The sequence below is a fragment of the Anarhichas minor genome, unplaced genomic scaffold (genome assembly GCF_050575085.1).
Source record: "Anarhichas minor isolate MPS153535 unplaced genomic scaffold, ASM5057508v1 ptg000005l, whole genome shotgun sequence".
Classification (NCBI taxonomy): Eukaryota; Metazoa; Chordata; class Actinopteri; order Perciformes; family Anarhichadidae; genus Anarhichas; species Anarhichas minor.
Window position 1 is genome coordinate 1,032,750 of NW_027466451.1, and position 22,251 is coordinate 1,055,000.

The 22,251-nt window shown below is 41.3% G+C and overlaps 1 protein-coding gene across 4 annotated transcripts in view; it reads left to right on the plus strand.

Annotated features, from left to right (window-relative positions):
- The window catches only part of LOC142931452 (septin-7-like), a 62,465-nt gene that overhangs the window by 11,052 nt on the left and 29,162 nt on the right, over nucleotides 1-22,251 (plus strand). For all 4 annotated transcript variants that reach the window (XM_076075378.1, XM_076075385.1, XM_076075390.1 and 1 more), the window contains 3 exons: nucleotides 9,868-9,974; nucleotides 21,751-21,851; nucleotides 21,962-22,096. In XM_076075378.1, coding sequence (XP_075931493.1) covers nucleotides 9,868-9,974; nucleotides 21,751-21,851; nucleotides 21,962-22,096 — 343 coding nt within the window. The remainder of the gene's footprint in view (nucleotides 1-9,867; nucleotides 9,975-21,750; nucleotides 21,852-21,961; nucleotides 22,097-22,251) is intronic.

The window sequence follows — 22,251 nt, forward strand, 5'->3', positions numbered from 1 at the left end:
GGCCAAAAGTTACCACAAAACTTTCTATAAGATAACCGATAAATTCCTGCTTCTTCTGATGAACAGACACTACACTACTGGCTGTGGTGGACAGAGTGGCTCGGTGACATTGCTTGTTCTGATACCAAACCAATTGTTGGTATAAGATAAGAGAGATAAGAAAAAGATAATTGTTGGTATGGAAGTCGGAATGATGGTTTTGTTTGTTTGTATAGGTGCTTTTCATGCCCATGTAGAGCCGTGGGTTCACCAGGATGCCGCTCTAGTTGTTCTGCTCTCAGTTGGTCATTAAGAATGAACGCCACCAGAAACTGCTCTTCTGGTGGCTTTTGTTGTCTTCAGCCTCTATTTTCTTCCTCCCCTCTATCCAACTCCCTGTCTCTTCCCAATCCGCCTCTCCCTGAGTGGGAAATGGCAGCTTCCTGCTCCTTTTGTCCAGCTGGCAGATCGAATAGAAACTCCTGGAAAGATCAACAAGCTCCAGCGCCAGCGTAGAGAGCTGAACAGAGCCGAGAGTCAGATCCGAACCGAAGGGAGCCGGGAGAAGAGGGGAAGCAATGCCGGCTTCGTGCTGCTTCTGATGCGTAACAAGGCCAGTACTTAACAGCACCCAAAGCTACTCGGGAGGAGAGCAGATCAGAAGCTCACCCCGCAAGCTGAGCTTTGAGTTGCATGCAGGACATCGCGTTAGAGTTGAACCGTTCTTTTAAAGTTTCTCTGGCTTTCGATTCCCCAGGTTTCCCCTGGAATTAAATTCTTATCAGAGTGGCTTATCCACTACACAACACTTTGATCAACCACCACCCGACCACCCCTGAAGCGACAGGAACGCCGGTTCCCTGAGTGAAAGTCCTGTGTTTGTTTGTCACATATAGAGACCACACAATAAACAGATGGGTCTATTCACTTGGCAAAATATCAGCATGCAGATGCAACTCCCTCGTTTGTTACAAAAACACAGTTCGAGTCTCTGAAATGTGGCGATCAACTACTAGCAACATTAGCATTGGAGTATCGGAGGGGTAAATACTGCTCTGATCCACGCAGAAAACACAGCGGAAGACCCTTGTTTTTGGAAATATGCCTTTAGTCTAAGCGTGATAATCTTCACAAATGGACACCACTTTTATGATTTTTGAACCGTGAATGCAATCAGCAGAAGTAAAAGGCTCACGTGGAAAACGGTGGTGTAACGGACCGTTGTCGATCTGTGATCCGTACTGATCCCCCCCCCCCCTCCCTTGCGGTTCGGCACACATGTGAACCGCAGATTAATTACAGTTTAACTTTAACTATCACAGTGTAAAATAAAATTTTACTGACGATCGTTATCCGCCAACATTTAGTAAAATATGTGATATATGCTTTTATAGTTGCTGATCTCTGATAATGTTATATTGTAAACAACCAATCCCTGTTTAAATTGACAGGAAAACAGCTAGTAACATTAGCAGCACTGCTAATGGCTAACAAACGAAGGTTCCTTTCAGTTATATTGTGATGCGTTCAGGCTTTGTCCAGTAAACAAACATGAGTACTGGGCAAAGGTAAATTATGATGTGTTCACATGTAATCTCGTAAAATGTAGTGTTGGTGAGAAACTGGAATAAATCCATCACACAACAAAGAGATCTGTATCTGTTCATATGGATCAATTGTTCAAAAAAAATGAGATCGGGGATCTCTAAAAGTTATATTTGGTCCCTTTTTTCTTTTGTGCTGATCCGATCCGTGACTCTGATCCGTGATAGGATCCGGACCATGCAATTTCATTCAGGCATCTAAATGAAATTCTATTCGAAAAAACCGGAAAGTGAAAAAATACACTGACTCATTTTAGTTTTAGGACTCATTCCTGCAGCACGCTATAGTTTTCTTTTACATATTGCACTTAAACAGACTCACAACTCGATAATGTCAGAGAAGGTGTTTTGCAACAGCCTTCAAAGGCAGTGTGGCCTGTCCATTAGCTTAACATGCTTGTCTCGCTGGGGCTTATAAGCACAGCAGGGCCTTCATACACTAGTTGAGGCCTGTGAATGGAGAAACCAGTAAAGTGCTGACACTTGTGTGTGTGAGAGAGGGTCTGACAGGTTTAGGATTGACCGCCTTACCTACAGACCTTGCAGAAGGGAGTGAGTGAAGGAAGGCTTTGGTCCAGTTAATCTGCCGGCTTCACCAGATGCGTTAATACGCACCGATGACACACACATTCACTCGCGCTCACACACTTCTTCATATGTGTTGAGCCACGTATATGAAAAGTACCTCACTCCCTTTTCCTTCCATCTACTTAATCACCCTTAAGTTCTGTACACACCTTGGCCGGTTTTCTCATGGGATTCATTTGCGCCTCAATATATTTTTTCCAACTCTTTGTGAAAAAGCAACATCATATTTTTGAGAATGGTGTTAATTCTTTATCTTTGGCATTGCGAATAAAGGCATCAACAAATAAAGTTGGGCATATATGTATGAAACAACAACGGAGGCTCCTTAGTCCGAACCAAGACGGCTAACTTTATTACTCCTTTCAACCTTAACGAAGTCAAAGCGGACCGGATCCACTCCATCCTTTTCACAATAAAAGCCCTATACAAATAATATTCGCAGGTGACACATTTTTGCAATTTATCTGCACGTCAGTAGTTGTTGTTTGTTTTTATTAACTATTGTTTTTCTCATGGGTACTTTCACAGAGAACGGAAATATGCGGCGAAAAAAAGCAATGTAATTTTTTTTCCGTAACGAGGTTGATTTTTCTGACCTTTCGAGCCGCAAGTGAAGGCATCAACCAATCACGTTGTGCAGAATTTCTGAAATAACAACATGGAAGCTTCACAGACTGAACTTTATTCCACCTTTCAACTTTGACAAAGCCAGCTCAGACCAGATCCACTCCTTCCGTTCTTACCTTTCACACTAAAAGACCTTGACATATAATATTTGAGTTTTTAGGATTTTTGTGCTGTTTATTTGTCACGCCCCCGGTGTGTCCTTTATTCACAAGTCTCACTTAATCATAAAGGGTCAGAATGAAGGATTTCAACATCACCCAGCTATTCATCACTGTTTCACAATTCAGAGTGGGCTCTAACGGAGAAAAGAACAAACTGTGGTCGTTAACGTGACAGAGAAGCTGGGGAAAATCTCAAACACGCCACCCACAGTCGGAACTCACTGGCATGTGGTAAATTTCAGTTCTCTCAGCACCAGTTTTTGGCTCTGTTGCTGAACAGTGCCCCACTTGTGGACACTTGCCGTCCGATGGTTAAAGATCAAGGATTGTGGTTTGCAAGTACATGCAGAAATATGTGATTTTGGGAAAGCAAGTTTTTTTTTTTTTTTTCAGTAACACCAGCTGTTGCTTAAAAAAGATGGCATAATCTTGCTCTCAAGACCTCATAGAACAGGAGTAACGGCTTTAAAATCATGCAGCAGATTATGTAAATCACTTTTTCATACATTTTATCTCAGCAGTCCAGTTGCAGTCTGCACAGTCTTAAAGTGGTGCAGCTTTAAGAGATGATTACTGTCTTCAAATATTCTTGAGCTGGCCTCTCCTATTCGCTTTTCCCACTAAATTATCGTTCAAGTCAAATCAGTTCATGATGTTTTGTTAACATGTTTTAGTGTACTGACAGTAGAGTTGTTCCAATATCCGTATCAGAAACGCCTCCGATACAGCCTACAAGGCTGGATCAAGTATTATGCACCGATCAGATGTCACATGATCGTATCATTTATCAGCTCATTAACACTACACAGGAGCAGCAACACGTGTTGCTCACTACCTGATCCGTACATCCTGCCTCATCACTACTGCACATGAGCAAACTAGGACTACCAACTATGGTTGAACACTTTTGTGCACTCTATATTTTTTACCTGATAATGCTACATTGTGAGCAACAAATCGGCAGGTGGAGAGCTAGTTAGCATTAACTGTTAGCAGCCGATGGGCTGCACGGTCCTAACGGATCTAACGGCTAACGTTAACGGAGGCTGCATTATGATGCGTACGTGACAGCTAAAACAACGATCAGGGTTCTTCAGCTTTTTCATTTTTTAAAACATTTTTATCTGCTGAGGTTATTTTAACATTCAAATGTAGCAAGTAGGTAATATGAAATGATAATGCTATAAAGATAACCACAGTGAGATAAAACAGTTCCAGACTTCCACACTCTAAACCCTAAATGGGTTTTGGTCTGTTCACCTCCACCACACATGTTCAATCAAATCGGCCACCGTTTTACTCAATGAACTAAAAATGTTGTTATTCGATTTAAGTTGGCACATCATGAGACATGTGACACCCCTCCCTATGATCCTCTCCTCGCACTGCAATAGCTATTTTTATGGCAGCCATTGTGACATGTGTCTCCCAAAGAACGCGCTACACTGTCTTACAGGGTTTATTCTTTATGACATTTGGGAAAGGACAACTTTCAAGCCCAATATTGTCTCTTCATCTGGCACAGAGGAGCATTTTGAGGAAAGACACAGGTGCAATTGATGAGATTAATACTGGCTGTCAGTTCCAGTGCTGTGTAGCATGGTCTACTGGGACGCTTCAGTGAAACAGAGCCACCTTTAATGTTCCTCGTGCCTGGAGGTGTTCTGGCAAGTCCGATGGGGAGGTGCACCTGGGGCAAACCCAGATCCCAGTAGAGGGAGTATATGTCCCTTCTGGCCTGTAAATGTCCCAGGATCTCCCTGGAGGAGTTGGAGGAAGTGGCTACAAAGAGGGACACATGGGCTACTTTGCTTAGTCATCACGACTTGGACTGGATACGCAGTAGAAACTGGATGGATACATGGTCTGATGAATGGGCTATTGGGCTATTATACTGTGTTACATTCCACAGGTGATGCTTTTATTGTGTCCACACCCTGGGTCATGCATCATGGGCAACACACAGCTGTGCTTCATGGCCATAAAGTACATCATTGGTTTGTTATGCTTGCAGGCTGTGCACAGCTTTTCAACTGCCACACTCCAAGAAATTCAAATCCAAGAATGACAATTTGGAACTTGTGTCCTTTTTGCAGAAAGATGTTGCTGTGTCACCTTGAAGACAACAGAATTCTCAAACACTTATATCTTAATTCCATCATTTCAGACATACAGCTGCACAATTCTTCCCTTTTGCCCTTCTTCAACATGATAAAATATTGGGTATTGTATAAAAATGATCAATACCTGTACCTGGTAATATTGATACCAATAGAGTACTACCCATTATGTGTGTCCCACTGGTTAGCACCATACCACTGATAACGCCATCCCCTGATCGAAAGTGTCGGCACCGCATTGTAGCAGAAATTCACGCCCCACCCTCTGGTTCCTCCTCAGGTTAAATGATTACCTCTGTCAGCACTGTTGCCGTTGTTAGCCGGTGATAGCACCGTTAGCTGCTAGCCACCGGCTCGGACATGTTGGTGTTAAGAGCTGTGTGCAGGCAGTCGATCCCGGCTGTATGGGTTGTAACTGCTGCGGTGGTGGGCCAGTCACACGTCGCATCACATCGAAGAACGCTTGCAGTGATTGGCTGCGAGCAAAAACAAATAATTTGTCGGGCACAAAAGTGATGGATTGCAATATTGTTTGACTGGAGAAGTTTTGATACTACTCAGTACTTTGTTGTTTCGGTTGATACCCTCAAGGTACCGATACTCATCCCTAACTTGGGATCTTCTTTATAGTCTTTGATGAGCAAGAAACATATTTGATCATTGTCAGTTCTTCAGAAGTTCAATATTCATTACAGAGGACACAGGAACATTACCATAAGAAGTCTTGAAGTTGAGTCCATGAATACATCATGCCACCCAGAAACTCCAAATTTCTCGTCGCTAAGCAGTAGAGATGCTCTGATCGGTGGGCCACCGTTGGAAGCTGGCTGGTTTTTCAGCTGTGTTCTAATGCAAATAACCACTGTAGATGACTACAACAAAAGGATGTCGTTTTTGATTTTTTTAAAGGTTCACTTCGGGATAGTTTGAATTGAAGAAAGACAGAAATTGCAAACAGTGCATCTCTACTAAGCAGGCCAGTTGAAAGTTACAGAATGAGGTCAAAGTCTCTAGTTCACAATTTTTCAGTCTGATCTCCGCCTTCGGTCTGTGGTCAGTTTAGTATTAAACCGTCCATGTTGTAGCTGGACAGCAGCTTGCTTACAAGCCTGCTTCGCGATGACTCCTTGTTGCCTTTGGGCACAACACTAGTGTGTGTTGATGGGGTCGTGCACATGTGCATGTTCATGCATGCTCAGTCAAACCACCACAGGCCAGTCTTTCCCTCTCCTTTCTAAATTTTTTTTCTTCTTCTCTCCGCTCTGCTCCGGTTCACGCCGTCTCTATTTTGAGATGCACATGTCTGCTGTGACCCAGCATGTGCCGATTCTGTCAGATTTAGTCTCAAGCTTGGTGGATCACAGCAGAACGCTCACTCACCAATTAAAGCCCCCCCCCCAAAAATGGAAATCGGGTCCCTCATATGCTCCTGTAACCAACGTGGGCGACCGCTGTCAGACGGAGTGCTGACACAGGTCAGGTCAGATTCTAACTCTGGCATAGACACTGCTGGACTTGCAGATCCTTATCTTTGCCAAAACACTGACCTTTGCCCTCTGTTCCAGCCAGTCCCATTTAGCCTTCAACAATGGAGAATTATCTTTTCCAACAGTCTGGCTTTCGGCAAACACAACTCTTCTAACATCCACCTCTATGCCTGTGTGTTCCCCAGATGTCTCATTTCACACTTTCTGGCTCAGGCCTCACACATGCCTGTTAGGTGTGTGTGTGTGCTAGTTAGTAGGCCAGTCAGGATGTGAGGGGGCCAGCTGCTGCCTCGGGGCTGAGAGACAGGAATGTCAAGAATCCCATGGGAAAGCCCCTCTATTTGTTTGTTTTTCTGTCTCTCACAGTCAGTCTTGCTTCTGCTCTTTAGACACTTCTATATTTAATATGCATTGGTTCTCAATATGTTCGGAAATGTGCACAACACTGAGTTAGCATCGATAAAGCTGTCGGTTTCGCGGTGCTCCAGCTGCACTGTCCATTTGAGTTCATTTCTGCGTTCGCTGGTTGCTAATAACTTATACACAATAGCATAACAAAGTATTGCACTAATACTTGAGCTAGTTATCGGGAAGTCTCATTGAGATCGAGATTTCTTTTGCAACACCTAAGAACAAATTGCGTGACACAAAGACACTCATTTTAGGGTTTCGTTTATTGTCATTCTACAACAGTGTTTGCCAAACTTTTTTTTGGGTGGGGGGGTAAACCATCACAATGCAATTCACAACAGGCCTTATGTTCTATATTCTGTGATATATACACCAGCTATTTCAGTTGCTATGTTTGATAAATCACAACTGTGTTCGTGCATGTGTTATTGAAAACATATACACAAGTTAAATACTGACCAAATAAATGCATTTAGGAGTTAACAGGCTGTCTCATTCTTTTTTTAAATTTGCTCTCAGTAAAACAAACTGAATGTACACTAGCCTTTCATATCCGATAGAATTATCAGAATACCAACATTCAGGCTCCCTCATTAGGCTCAGCAGATTTAAATACTTCTCAAGAAAGGACTATGGAAGAAATTCTGCAAATGTATTTGTTGACCATTATTAAATATCTTGTGACCCACTCTTTGGGAATTGTAGTCCCTGTATGCTACATAAGAAAAACAAAAGGAGAAGCTGCTCTGTAGTCTGGTGATACGGTAGCCGTTATTCTGAATCTCTTGCCAGAGGGCAGCAGGGTGAACAAGCTGTTGCTCGGTGGGTATTGCCAACTCACCGATATCACTGATTCTTGGTGTGTTCTGGGCAGTTACGATCACCCGCTGCAGAGCCCGCCTGCCTGCTTGTAATTTTTCCTGTCAGTTCATTTGAGATTGATAATAAGGAATGTCTATGCAGTGGACATAGACATATACATACAGGTACATAAATTAAATCTGACCTCTTGCATTTAACCCCTTTCTAGGCCTAAAGAGTGGGCTGCTGGGGTTCTACAGTCAGACAGGAGGAGCAGGGGATAACACCACCAACCTTGTGGCACTGACACTCTAGTTTTGTCTTGTGTCTTAAATCCAGTGTACTTCCTTTAGTTTAAAGCACAGTGCTTTCTGCGGGTCAGGGTCGGCCACTTGGTGTGGGAGGATACCCTTGTGGGAACCCCGGCGCTGGCTGGACCATGGTGGTGCGCCGCAACCAGCTCTAGGTTTGGCTTGAAATGGTCTGGGTTGAAGGTGACGCTTAACGGCACCTCTTCATAGATGTAGCCTCTTCCTTTTGCTCTCAAAGTGCACCAGATTGATGCATTTATCTTTTGAATGTGAAGGCTACAAAATCTTCATTCTAAATGCATGATGTTTCCAAAGTCGATGAATAATCGTGACCTCAATATTGACCAAAAAAGTACTCTCATTGCATTTAGTGTTCTAGCATCTTCTTAATAATGTTGTAGCCTTGCCGCAAGTGTGGTTTTTTAAAATAATTTTACTTCATGCTAACGTCACAGGAAAGCAACTCAATCTGGAGAACCTTGAGAAGACCCAAATATGGCATCAGCCTGTCAGCTGTTGGATCTCTGTCACCAATTACATTAACATCTGGTCATCATTATGAGATGGAAAACCTCCAACTTTCTGCTCTGGAACAAGCAATATTGATAGCTTGGCAACATTTTTCTTTGAGTCCAGCAATTGTCTCCGTTGGATTGCATATATTAAAAGTCAAAAAATATATTCTTCTTCTTACCATATTAACCGTCACTTCAAAGCAACGTCTGTTTTTGTAAAAGAGAGAGCAGAAAGATGCGGGTTCCATACTCTGGTAATAGCAAAAGTTTGAGCCAAAGCGATCTGTTCATCTGTTTTGATAATCAAGTTGTTATTGTTTTCGTCATTTATGAAGCGGAAATGCAAAACATTCCAGCGTGTCAAATTTGAGGGTTCAAAATGTGTGTATGTGTTGGACTGTGGATTTGAATTGTCCTTGCAGAATGGTGAGCTTTCATTGTTGTGCGAGTGGAGGATTTGTAGTTTAAAAAGGCCCCTGGTTTGATGGTTGCTTCTCTCCATCACTGCAGTGGTCTAAAACACCCCTGAGGGCAGGTCCATACCAATCAGCCTCCCACGTTCAGCGTTAATTATTTGGATTGGATTTTGAGGACAGATTTTAGGAACTCTTGATTAATGTGGCTTTTTTTTTAGACTACACAATAGTTTGATTCTTTTTTTGGGGGATTCATCAATCAGGATAAATCAATAAAGGCGTGGTGGGTCAAAAAGTCCACCGTTCAGTGTGTACCGAGATTTTGGGATCCTAGTTCGGTACGTTTTCAATACGGCAAGGGAAACAAAGGACGTTTTTCATTTATTAAAAAAATTAAAGCATTAAATGGGAGCTCATTGGCCATAATTCCTACTATTAAAATTACGCAATGAACCCTGCTTGGTGTTTTTGGTCACACATTTTCTGAGTAGTGGCTGCTGAAAAGCAGACTGTGTACTGGAAGTCAGTCAGAGGTCTTGCTAGGACAAGCATGCCATCCTCCCCTCCAACCAAACACCCCTCCGATGCCTTGTCATGAGACACGAGTCAGATGCTCAGCCATCCATCACGGCGTTGTGTGTGTGTGTATGTGTGTGAGAGGGCGTATGCAGTGTGTACGTTCTGGAGTGGCTGCGCTCTTCATGCTTTTGTGCATTGCTTTTAATGCACGTGCTTGTAGTTATGCGTGTGAATAACATGTGGTGAGCAGGCCGCTGGAGACGGCGTTAAATTCATCATGTTTGTTTATATATTTAAAAGTATTCCATTTTTTAATGTCCGTCCTCAGGTGAATCTGGTCTGGGGAAGTCGACTCTCATCAACTCTCTGTTCTTGACTGACTTGTACTCAAAGGACTACCCAGGGCCCTCCCAGCGCATCAAGAAGACAGTGCAGGTGAGGTTTCTCGATTACAGACTCATTCAGCGTCACACCCTGAGTTTCAACTTTAGTTCACGTGTCACAATAAAGGCTGTAAGTAGGTCATATACATTGATTTTTTTAATTTTGTTTTATTTAACCTTTTATTTAGCCAGAATAATCCCATTGAGATTTTGAATCCTGGCCAAAGATAGCAGCGTAGGAGTTTCACACAAGCACCACATGAAAACACCAACTTAAACACTTAAAACACACCAGCAAATTGCATCAACCAAAGAAATATACCAGACATGGACCTCCTCCAAATAAATAAATAAAGATGGCGGCAACCTCCGGCTCTCACGAGTGAAACCAATGCGGAAGTGTCCTAAAGCTGCATTCTCTCTAATGTCTATCAGGGGGTGACTCTACTTCTCACTTTATTTATTACCTCAGTAAACATGAGTGTATGGTCTCAGTCTCTAGTTTCAAGTCTTCTTTAATACAGCATGATGTTCATTTAGAAAATGATGGTCCATTTAGAGTCAAACAGACTATAAAGCAGAGTATGCTTTAGGGCGGGTTTACTGTGATTGACAGGTCGCTCCTCCTCAGTCCAAATATAGTCACTTCCGTTCACTGGTTGCAAAAAGCCAAGATGGCGATGGCCAAATCACCGAACTCAAGGCTTCAAAATGACAGTCCACAAACCAATGGGTGACGTCCACTTCTTATATACAGTCTATGCTACTTGATGATGCGTCGATGACCTCAACAATTCAAACTAGTTGCAGTGTCGTGCTCATTGCCGGCTGTTCTCCCTGGTCGGAAAACAACCAGCCAATCGGAGCTTAGAAGGCAGGATAAATAACTGGAATATCGTTTATTTGTGCCAAAGCAAGAAGAAGAATGGCTCCATCCAATAACAAAAATAGAGCCACAAATGAGACAGAATAACAACTCTGACGCTGTGTTCACACCAAACGCAAGGAGATTTTTTGCAGCATTACACTCGCGAGTTTGACTATATGTCAAGTTGCGTACATAGTTAGCACAAAAACATTATCGGGCCTCAAAGCCACAGTGGTTGGACCAGTCCTAGTCGTCATGCGCGGTAAAAGGTTAAATAACACAGAGAAAAAGGAGAGAGGGAGCAAGAGATGGAGTCCTCTGGAGAGGAAGAGGAGCAACGGATGGAGTAACTAGGAGAGAGAGAGGGAAGGATGGAGGAACTAAGAGGGAAGGATGGAGGAACTAAGAAAGAACCAGCAAGGCCCCAGGGCCTGGTTTTGTCCTTTTATGGTCACGACAAACGGAGGAGGATCGAGGCTGCATCTCGAGCAGCAGTGGGGATCAGAGGACGGAGAGAGGGAGGAGAAGCAGTTTGGAGAAAAGGGAGAAGGGAAAAGAAGACAATACTGAGTGTAACTACTAAAACGTGGACGAGAAGGGTTGAGGGCAGGAGGGACAAGGGAGGGATGCAGGTTGTAGTAGGAGGTGGACAGAGAGGCAGTGTGTATCTGAGGACTGAGGCAGGGATGGATTATAAGAGGTGACGGGGGGGGGGGGACTAAGAACAACAGCGTATTGGGTGAGAGTCCTAGTATTTTCCCTGAGGCCTGATGGGGTCAGTAGCAGGGCAAGAATTTTCCCATGAAACGTAACACACACACACACACAAATATAGCATGCTGAGGCTAAACTAGAAAATAACACAATTTGATGACACATAATTTACAATTTTTTATTTGCTATGCTATAATGCCGTGTTCACACCAAACGCCTATTCGCGTCATTCGCGCCACCGGTCTCACCGGGGACTATTTGTGTTTATTCGCATGAATCACGCTGGACATGCCGGAGAGGGGGCGTGGCTTATCGCCCTGAAAGCCGTTCAACTGTCCTCCATCACTGCGGTCAAGTCAGCAGACACTCAGATCTCCGTGGTCAACTCAGCAGACACTTAAATTGTAGTGCACCTATACGCTGAAACTTACGGTAAACGCAACCAAACGGCACAGGACGGGAGCGAGCGAAAGATTTTGCAAAGTTAGCGGAAAGATTAACGTGAAAACTTCCGGTTTTCTATAGACGAACATCCGGTTTTCAAAATAAGATGCCAACAAAGTATACATATTGCATAATGAAATGAGATTAAATGAATTATATTCCAATAAGTATAAAAAATGATACCATCATCTCGTGAGTTAAAGGGAAAATACACCTAAATTGTGCGTAAAGTGTATTTATTCTTTGATTTGAGGGTTGCTGGAAATTAATAATACCTGACTGACAGTCAATTAAGATGTTTTACGAAGCAAAAACTCTGAACTGAATTTATATCTTCAAATGGCAAATTTCTGAAGTTTTTAAGGTGCTATGAAAATGTTTTTCTCAATAATTACCCACAATGACTAATGCATATATGTTCAGGACAAAAAAAAGGCTAATATCACAATATTTGAGCTGCTACAAAAATATTTTTCTCAATAATTCCATACAATGACTGATGTATATGTAATCAAGGCATCGTTGACTCCACCCATAGAGAAAATTTGACACTTTTACTGTACCAATTAAGAGATATTTCAAAGTAAAAGTCATACATTTGAATTGAGAAAATATCTAATAAATGGATGTTTGAAGTGTAATAAGTATTTTCTCAATAAGTCCAGACAATGACTGATATGTATGTGTTGAGGACATCGTTGACTCCACCCACACTGAAAATTAGACATTTTTACTGTACCAATTAAGAGATATTTCAAAGTAAAAGTCATACATTTGAATTGAGAAAATATCTAATAAATGGATGTTTGAAGTGTAATAAAAAGTATTTTCTCAATAATTCCAGACAATGACTGATATGTGTGTGTTGAGGACATCGTTGACTCCACCCACACTTAAAATTAGACATTTTTACTGTACCAATTAAGAGATATTTCAAATTAAAACTCATACATTTGAATTGAGAAAATATCTAATAAATGAATATTTGAAGTGTAATAAAAAGTATTTTCTCAATAAGTCCAGACAATGACTGATATACATGTGTTGAGGACATCGTTGACTCCACCCACACTGAACATTTGACATTTTTACTGTCCCAATTAGGAGATATTTCAAATTAAAACTCATACATTTGAACCGAGAAAAAGTATAATAAATGGATATTTGAAGTGTAATAAAAACAGTTTTCTCAATAAGTCCAGACAATGACTGACATGTATGTGTTGAGGACATCGTTGACTCCACCCACACTGAAAATTAGACATTTTTACTGTCCCAATTAGGAGATATTTCAAATTAAAACTCATACATTTGAACCGAGAAAAAGTATAATAAATGGATGTTTGAAGTGTAATAAAAAGTATTTTCTCAATAATTCCAGACAATGACTGATATGTATGTGTTGAGGACATCTTTGACTCCACCCATACTGAAAATTAAACAATTTTACTGTACCAATTAAGAGATATTTAAAAGTAAATGTCATACATTTGTACCGAGGAACAGGTAATTTCTGAATATTTGAAGTGTTATAAAAAGTATTCCCTCAACAATTCCAAACAATGATTGATGTATACAGGTGCATCTCAATGAATTAGAATATCATCGAAAGTGTGATATATTTCGAGTGTTTAGGCTATGGCTTACAGCTAATAAAAAACCCAAATTCTGTATCTCAGAAAATTAGATATTACATAAGACCGATTTAAAAAAAGGATTTTTAATATAGAAATGTTGGCCTACTGAAAAGTATGTCCATGTACAGTATACAGTATGCACTCAATACTTGGTCGAGGCTCCTTTTGCATGAATTACTGCATCAATGCGGCGTGGCACGGAGGCGATGAGACTGGCACTGCTGAGGTGTTATGGAAGCCCAGGTTGCTTTGATAGCGACCTTCAGCTCGTCTGCATTGTTGGGTCTGATGTCTCTCATCTTCCTCTTGACAATACCCCATAGATTCTCTCTGAGGTTTAGGTCATTCAAGAATTTGGTTGAGAATCACAAGGAGTGAACTGCGGCTGGAGTCAGTGCTTCAAGAGCCACCACACACAGACGTATCATGGGCTACAACTGTCGCATTCCTTGTGTCAAGCTACTCCTGAACCAGAGACGTAAGAAGTGTCTTACCTGGGCTAAGTTGCCTGAGCTAAGTTACCTGGACTAAGGAGAAAAAGGACTGGACTGTTGCTCAGTGGTCCAAAGTCCTCTTTTCAGATGAAAGTCAATTTTGCATTTAATTTGGAAATCAAGGTCCAGAGTCTGGAGGCAGAGTGGAGAGGCACACAATCCAAGTGTCTTGAGGTCCAGTGTGAAGTTTCCACAGTCAGTGATGATTTGGGGAGCCATGTCATTTTAGAGCACTTCATGCTTCCCTCTGCTGACAAGCTTTATGGAGATGCTGATTTCACTTTCCAGCAGGACTTGGCACCTGCCCACACTGCCAAAAGCACCAATACATGGTTTAATGACCACGGTATCACTGTGCTTGATTGGCCAGCAAACTCGCCTGACCTAAACCTCAGAGGTCTTATGTAATATCTAATTTTCTGAGATACAGAATTTGGGTTTTTTATTAGCTGTAAGCCATAGCCTAAACACTCGAAATATATCACACTTTCGATGATATTCTAATTCATTGAGATGCACCTGTATACATCAATCATTGTTTGGAATTGTTGAGGGAATACTTTTTATAACACTTCAAATATTCAGAAATTACCTGTTCCTCGGTACAAATGTATGACATTTACTTTTAAATATCTCTTAATTGGTACAGTAAAATTGTTTAATTTTCAGTATGGGTGGAGTCAAAGATGTTTTGAACAGATATGCATCAGTCATTATCTGGAATTATTAAGAAAACCCTTTTTATAGCACCTTAAATATTAAGAAATTAACTTTTTGAACGTTCAAAAGAAGGACTTATATTTTGGAAAATCTCTTAATTGGGAAAGTAAAAATATTTGATTCTCAGTATTAGTATAGTTAGAGATGTCATGAACACATATGCACTAGTCATTGTCTGGAATTATAAAGAAAACTCTTTTTATAGCATCTCAAATATTCAGTTATTGGATATTTCTTGGAACAAATTAATTAATTTACTTTAAAAAAATCTCTTCATTACCACAGTAAAGATTTTTCATTTTCTGTATATGTGTGGTCAGAGATTTCCTCAACTTATATGCATTAGTCATTGTGTGGAATTATTGAGAAAATAGTTTTTATAGCACCTCAAATATTCAGAAATGTACCCGTTTCTTGGTACAAATGTATGACTTTTACTTTGAAATATCTCTTAATTGGGACAGTAAAAATGTCTAATTTTCAGTGTGGGTGGAGTCAACGATGTCCTCAACACATGTATATCAGTCATTGTCTGGACTTATTGAGAAAATACTTTTTATTACACTTCAAATATTCATTTATTAGATATTTTCTCAATTCAAATGTATGAGTTTTAATTTGAAATATCTCTTAATTGGGACAGTAAAAATGTCTAATTTTCAGTGTGGGTGGAGTCAACGATGTCCTCAACACATGTATATCAGTCATTGTCTGGACTTATTGAGAAAATACTTTTTATTACACTTCAAATATTCATTTATTAGATATTTTCTCAATTCAAATGTATGAGTTTTAATTTGAAATATCTCTTAATTGGGACAGTAAAAATGTCTAATTTTCAGTGTGGGTGGAGTCAACGATGTCCTCAACACATACATGTCAGTCATTGTCTGGACTTATTGAGAAAACTGTTTTTATTACACTTCAAATATCCATTTATTAGATATTTTCTCAATTCAAATGTATGAGTTTTAATTTGAAATATCTCTTAATTGGGACAGTAAAAATGTCTAATTTTCAGTGTGGGTGGAGTCAACGATGTCCTCAACACATACATGTCAGTCATTGTCTGGACTTATTGAGAAAACTGTTTTTATTACACTTCAAATATCCATTTATTAGATATTTTCTCAATTCAAATGTATGACTTTTACTTTGAAATATCTCTTAATTGGTACAGTAAAAGTGTCAAATTTTCTCTATGGGTGGAGTCAACGATGCCTTGATTACATATACATCAGTCATTGTATGGAATTATTGAGAAAAATATTTTTGTAGCAGCTCAAATATTGTGATATTAGCCTTTTTTTTGTCCTGAACATATATGCATTAGTCATTGTGGGGAATTATTGAGAAAAACATTTTCATAGCACCTTCAAAACTTCAGAAATTTGCCATTTGAAGATATAAATTCAGTTCAGAGTTTTTGCTTCGTAAAACATCTTAATTGACTGTAAGTCAGGTATTATTAATTTCCAGCAACCCTCAAATCAAAGAATAAATACACTTTACGCACAATTTAGGTGTATTTTCCCTTTAACTCACGAGATGATGGTATCATTTTTTATACTTATTGGAATATAATTCATTTAATCTCATTTCATTATGCAATATGTATACTTTGTTGGCATCTTATTTTGAAAACCGGATGTTCGTCTGTAGAAAACCGGAAGTTTTCACGTTAATCTTTCCGCTAACTTTGCAAAATCTTTCGCTCGCTCCCGTCCTGTGCCGTTTGGTTGCGTTTACCGTAAGTTTCAGCGTATAGGTGCACTACAATTTAAGTGTCTGCTGAGTTGACCACGGAGATCTGAGTGTCTGCTGACTTGACCGCAGTCCGCCACTGACCATGTAAAAAATAACCTCTATTTCTGCTTAGTATGTGTTGTGGAAGTCACAGATATCCCGGGAAACTAAACGCCGTCATGTCTGGGTTCATAGCATTGTCCAGAGGAGCTCCGTGGATTTTATCGAGGTGTATTCACTGTGTCTAGCAAGCCATACGTCGCTGTTTACTACAGCTGTATGAACCCAAAATAAACTGATTTGGCTGTGATTTAACGGCAATAAACCGGCAAAAAGGGACTCCGAAATAACTACGTAATGATGCCGATTTGTACTTGTCTTCTCAATGGAGCTCGGATCGATCGGTGCTAGGCTATGCTAACATTGTAGCAGCTCCACCAACACTCAGAATAACGTCATCTAGACGTAAATACGGCAGCGTCTATTCATTGTTTGTACCATATGGTTTACACACACACATTTATACACATAGTTTGGTCTCTATTGATATGAGGTATCGTAGAGCCCTGGGTGAACACAGACGGCTACAGTATTTATTTCCTGATTCAACAATGGCAGGACGTCAGTGATGACAGGAGAAACATCTCAACGCTGATAGGCTATAGCGCCACAGTGTCATGCAATTTTTTCGCCGAAGTTGAAAAATTTCAACTCGCGCGTTTGGGGTGATTTGCCGATCGATGCAAATTCGCGTCAATCGCACCATCGCAAATTCGCGTCACTCCAGTCTCATCGCGTCTGTGCATAGACTTTGTATGTAATCTACTTGCGCGAATAATTCGCACCGCGTTTGGTGTGAACGAACCATAAGGCTGAAAAACATTGTTTAAAGGTGCTATATACAAGATTGGGAGCATTTCTATTGTGTCCAAACAGCTCTCAACATGGCGACAGCTGAGTCGGCAACTTGCAACTAACAGCACTAAAAGAGCAAACAACGGCAACACTGCTAACGGTGTTAGCAGCTGTAGCTGCTGTATGCGCTCACGTAGACATTACTCCACTATATCTTTACACAGCTAATAGTTGCTTGCTGCTTTATTAATACTCTAAATATTGTATGTTGCACCTTTTATTAAATTATGAAAACTGTACACACACAAAACATATTTATCAAATTACTTTGCGGTAGGATTTGGCTCCCACTTACTCTGTATACTCTTGTGTTTGCACATTAACACAAACAAGCATCACCCACACATTAAAAGCACACACAACTGCCTTCTCCCAGAAGCCGTATTCCCTAAGAAAGTGTATTCAATAAGGTCTATAAATTATGCAGGGTTACCAGGACACCGTTTCTTGAAAGAGATGTTACTGTAAATTTATTTTAATGCAATTTTTTCTTTTTTTTTGCTGTGAGCACAGGGGCTGGGTTTCTTTAAAAAAAATGACGATGCCAGTACCAATACTAGCACCCTTAAAGTGCTACCGATACCAATAGGGTACTTCATTCGATACCCATTGTGTGAATGGAAGCTGCTAGTGTGTCCCACTGGCGCTCATACAGTGTTTACTGCCGATAACGCCGTCCCCCACCCACTGTGGTTACTACTGATGGCTCTGTTAGCGCTGTTGCAGCTGTTTGAACCGTTAGCTGCTAGCCACCGGCTCGGACATCCCCCATGTTCAGAGCTAGCTGTATGGGTTGTAGCTGCTGCGATAGTCGTCCAATCGCACGTCGCATTAAATTGAAAAGCTCTTTTTGTGATTGGCTGCGAGCAAAGCCGTAAAAATATTCCAAAAAGGTTTTTTTGTAGATCTGGGCACAGAAATGATGGATTTCAGGTATCATTTGACTGGAGAAGTTTTGATACTACTGGGTACTGGGTTATTTTGGTCAATACCTTAAAGGCATTGAGTACCAATACCCAGCCCTATGAGCACCACAAACTAAATTCCATTAATCTCCAGTGTATTGAGGCAGAGGCAGCAATCTCAACCCTGGATATTATAAACTATCAACATGGTTAAATACCAGTAGAAATATTTTTCGATACTAAAGGTACAACATCATTTTAAATGGCAGAACTGTGTAATTGGTTAATTTCAAGGGAATCACCACAACCAATGGAACTTTTAAGAACTTGGGCACACAAATTAGCACCGTTGACCAATAGCAAGCTGTCTAAACAGTGTTCACCAGTGGAGGGTCCAAGATAGTGGAAGCTCTTATAGCTTAATTGCTGTATGTCACAATCCACTTTGATTTAACGTTCCTTTTGTCGTAGTACAAACTGTTCCACAAAACGGGAATGGTTTGCTGAAGGGTAGTTTAAGATTGTTTGAGATTTATTATATGGTGTGAACTTCTTTTTCCTACTCCAATAACTCCACTGAATAAAAAGATTCCTAAAATACCATCCCAGCAAGAACATCCAAGGATGGCTTGCGTGTTAGCATGCTAGCACATGTGAATGCTAGTTGTCATCACCTGACCAAAATATGGAATGTCTGTAAACTGAACCAACTCCATGAGCAATGAAATGAACCAAATGTATTTGTTTATGAACGGCACGAGATGCGGAAAAACATTCCAGTGAAAGTTTGTGGATCTGGAGTTATGTTTATTTTATCAAACTACTGTTCCCAGAGTCTGGAATATACTTTAATGCTTAGTTACTGATTTAAAAAAAAAGTTCACATTTGACAACTTTGTCTTCTGTTGTTGGATTTTTAAAAAAAAAACGGTTTTGTGGAAACAAATTCAAAGTAACAAATCCAAAACATTGTTTTGGTATCCGTCCTGAAGTCATACCCAGCTCTACAGCCTTTCCCGACACAGGAAATCTTGTAATGATTCAATAAAGAATTCCCAAAATAATTTGTCTCGAACATCACTCAAAAGACTTTTACTAATTTAATTAATTTGCTGGATTGTATAAACAAATCAAGTGATGTCGCCGTATCTTTTGCGTCACATGACAGCCACTCTGGTTTCAGTCTCAGCTCGGTGCTAAATTTACTCCGTTTTGGCAAGACTGAAAATATTTTTTGCTCCCAACTCCCTCTTTGGGTCCGTCACTCACACCAAACCTCGCGTGAACCCTGGATGACCAACTGTCGTTCTCAGCAAACATTGCATCGGTTACACGCTCCTGCAGATTCCTGCTCTACAACATCAGGAGGATTCGCCCCTTCCTCACTGATGAGACGGCGCAGGTGCTAATCCAGGCTCTTGTCATCTCCCGCCTGGACTACTGCAACTCACTACTTGCCGGAGCCCCGGCGCTGGCCATCAGACCTCTGGAGCTTGTCCAGAAAGCTGCAGCTCGCCTGGTGTTCAATCGCCCCAAGTTCTCCCACACAACTTGCCTTCTCCGTTCTCTACACTGGCTACCTGTAAGAGCCCGCATCCAGTTTAAGACTCTGGTGCTAGCCTACAGGGCAGTGAAAGGAACAGCTCCTTCCTATCTCCAGGCCATGGTCAAGCCCTACACCCCGGCCCGACCACTTCGCTCTGCTACCTCGGGGCGACTGGTTGCCCCGTCGCTCAGAGGTCCCTGCGGCCGATCGACCCGGTCGCGGCTGTTTTCTGTCCTGGCCCCACAGTGGTGGAATGAACTCCCCACTGACGTCAGGACGGCAGAGTCGCTGCCCATCTTTCGGCGCAGGCTGAAAACTCACCTCTTCAAGAAGGCCTACCCTTCCGCTTAGCACTTACCTAGCATCTACTGTATTCATACTAGCTTATTGCACTTATTTTTTTTTATATTAGCTTGTGGCACTTATTGCATTCCTTTGTTTCTGCACTGTACGTTGGCTCTGGTTTATGCTCTTAGATGCTTGTTTGAGGTAGGGACATGCACTTATTACTTCTGGTGACTAGTTGTTCTCTCGAAAACCGATGTTGAATACACTTATTGTAAGTCGCTTTGGATAAAAGCGTCTGCTAAATGACTGTAATGTAATGTAATGTAATGTAACCCCGCCAGCACGGCATGGGCACGCATGGTCTCCTCCAAGTAGCAGTTAGTGCGTTTGCCATTGGGTGCTGTGGTCTGAGGCTGAGGGGGAGAGACTGGGTCAGAGTATTTCTATTCCAGAACAATCTCTCATGCTTTGTCGCTCTCTCGCTTCCCCCCCCCACCAGATCAGATTTCTTTTTAAATGATGGTGTTGCGACTGACGGCATTTTTGAGGTTTTCTCCCGATGTGTTTGTCTTCGGTGGAAATAGCAGATTTTGGTTTAGAGACGGCTAACATGTCATGCACAACACCCGTTGGATGCACAATTAAGCCAAGATATGTCAAATGACTGCGGTGCGGGATGTATATGTGCTCGGCCGTAAAGTCAGAACAGATTATCTGAAAGTTGGTGGAAGCTGAAGAATGTTTGTGTTTGAGCGAGAGGGCTGTAGTTTGAGTTAAAGGGGCCATCCTAAAATAACTAGATGGCCTTGTGAAAGTATGCGGCGGCGATGTGAGGGAACAGCAGACGAGCTGCAGGAAATGATGGCTGTGTGGGACTGACTGTGAGTACATGTGACCCAAGTGTGAGATGGAGTGGTTCTGTTTGTCCGCTTTTTCTGTTTTGCAGAGCCACTCGCAGAGATCAAGGTTCTTGGATATTGAATTACTTTAGCACTGTGTGCCTTATTTGGCATTCTGAGGCACTACAGAGCAGTTTAACCTTTTTATATTATGTCAAAATACTGAGTAGGTTTTAGTAACATTTGCATTTTAGGTTAGCTGTAGTCTGTCATGACTATTTAGAGTTGGTGACATCTGAGCCGGTGGCTAGCAGCAAACACAGCTGTATGGGTTGTAGCTGCTGCTGTAGTTGTCCAATCACACGTCGCATTAAATCAAAGAACGCTTGCAGTTGCTTGTCTTCGAGCAAAACCATACAATTCCTTCATTTTTTTCCTAGATCTGGGCACAAAAATGATGGATTGCAGGTATCATTTGACTGGTGAGGTTTTGATACTACTGGGTACTGGGTTATTTTGGTCGATACCTTAAAGAACTAAAAGCGTTACACACATGCGCACTGGTTAACTCAGTACTTAACAGTTATTGCACTGAGTTTTATTCACAAAAATGTTGAATCTGCAAAAATGCAGAAAGAAACTCGGATTCCAATGTTTGGTTGTGATTCAGAGTGGAGGTGTACCAAACAGTGTGAATGTTGGTGTGTTTCAGGTGGAGCAGTCCAAAGTGCTGGTAAAGGAAGGAGGAGTCCAGCTGACACTCACCATCGTCGATACTCCGGGTTTTGGAGATGCAGTGGATAACAGTAACTGGTGAGCCGCGCTGGCATATTCAGGGAATTTTCCAAATTCCTAATAGATCATACGTTCTTTGATTTTTTTTTTTGTTTCTCTGCCTGATATCTTTTTCTCCATCTTTGCAGTTGGCAGCCAGTCATAAACTACATTGACAGCAAGTGCGAAGACTTCCTGAACGCCGAATCAAGAGTGAACCGCAGGTCCATGCCGGACAACCGAGTCCACTGCTGCCTGTACTTCATAGCGCCCTCTGGACACGGGTAGGTCTGCATGAGATGAAGGTGTGATAACATGAGATGGATTTCACATAAAGTAAGATTAGACAGCATAAGGCAATGAGATAAGATGCTCAAAACAGGACACAGTGTTCATATCATTGCGTTCCCCTCCATGCCACATGTTTGAAAAATAGAAT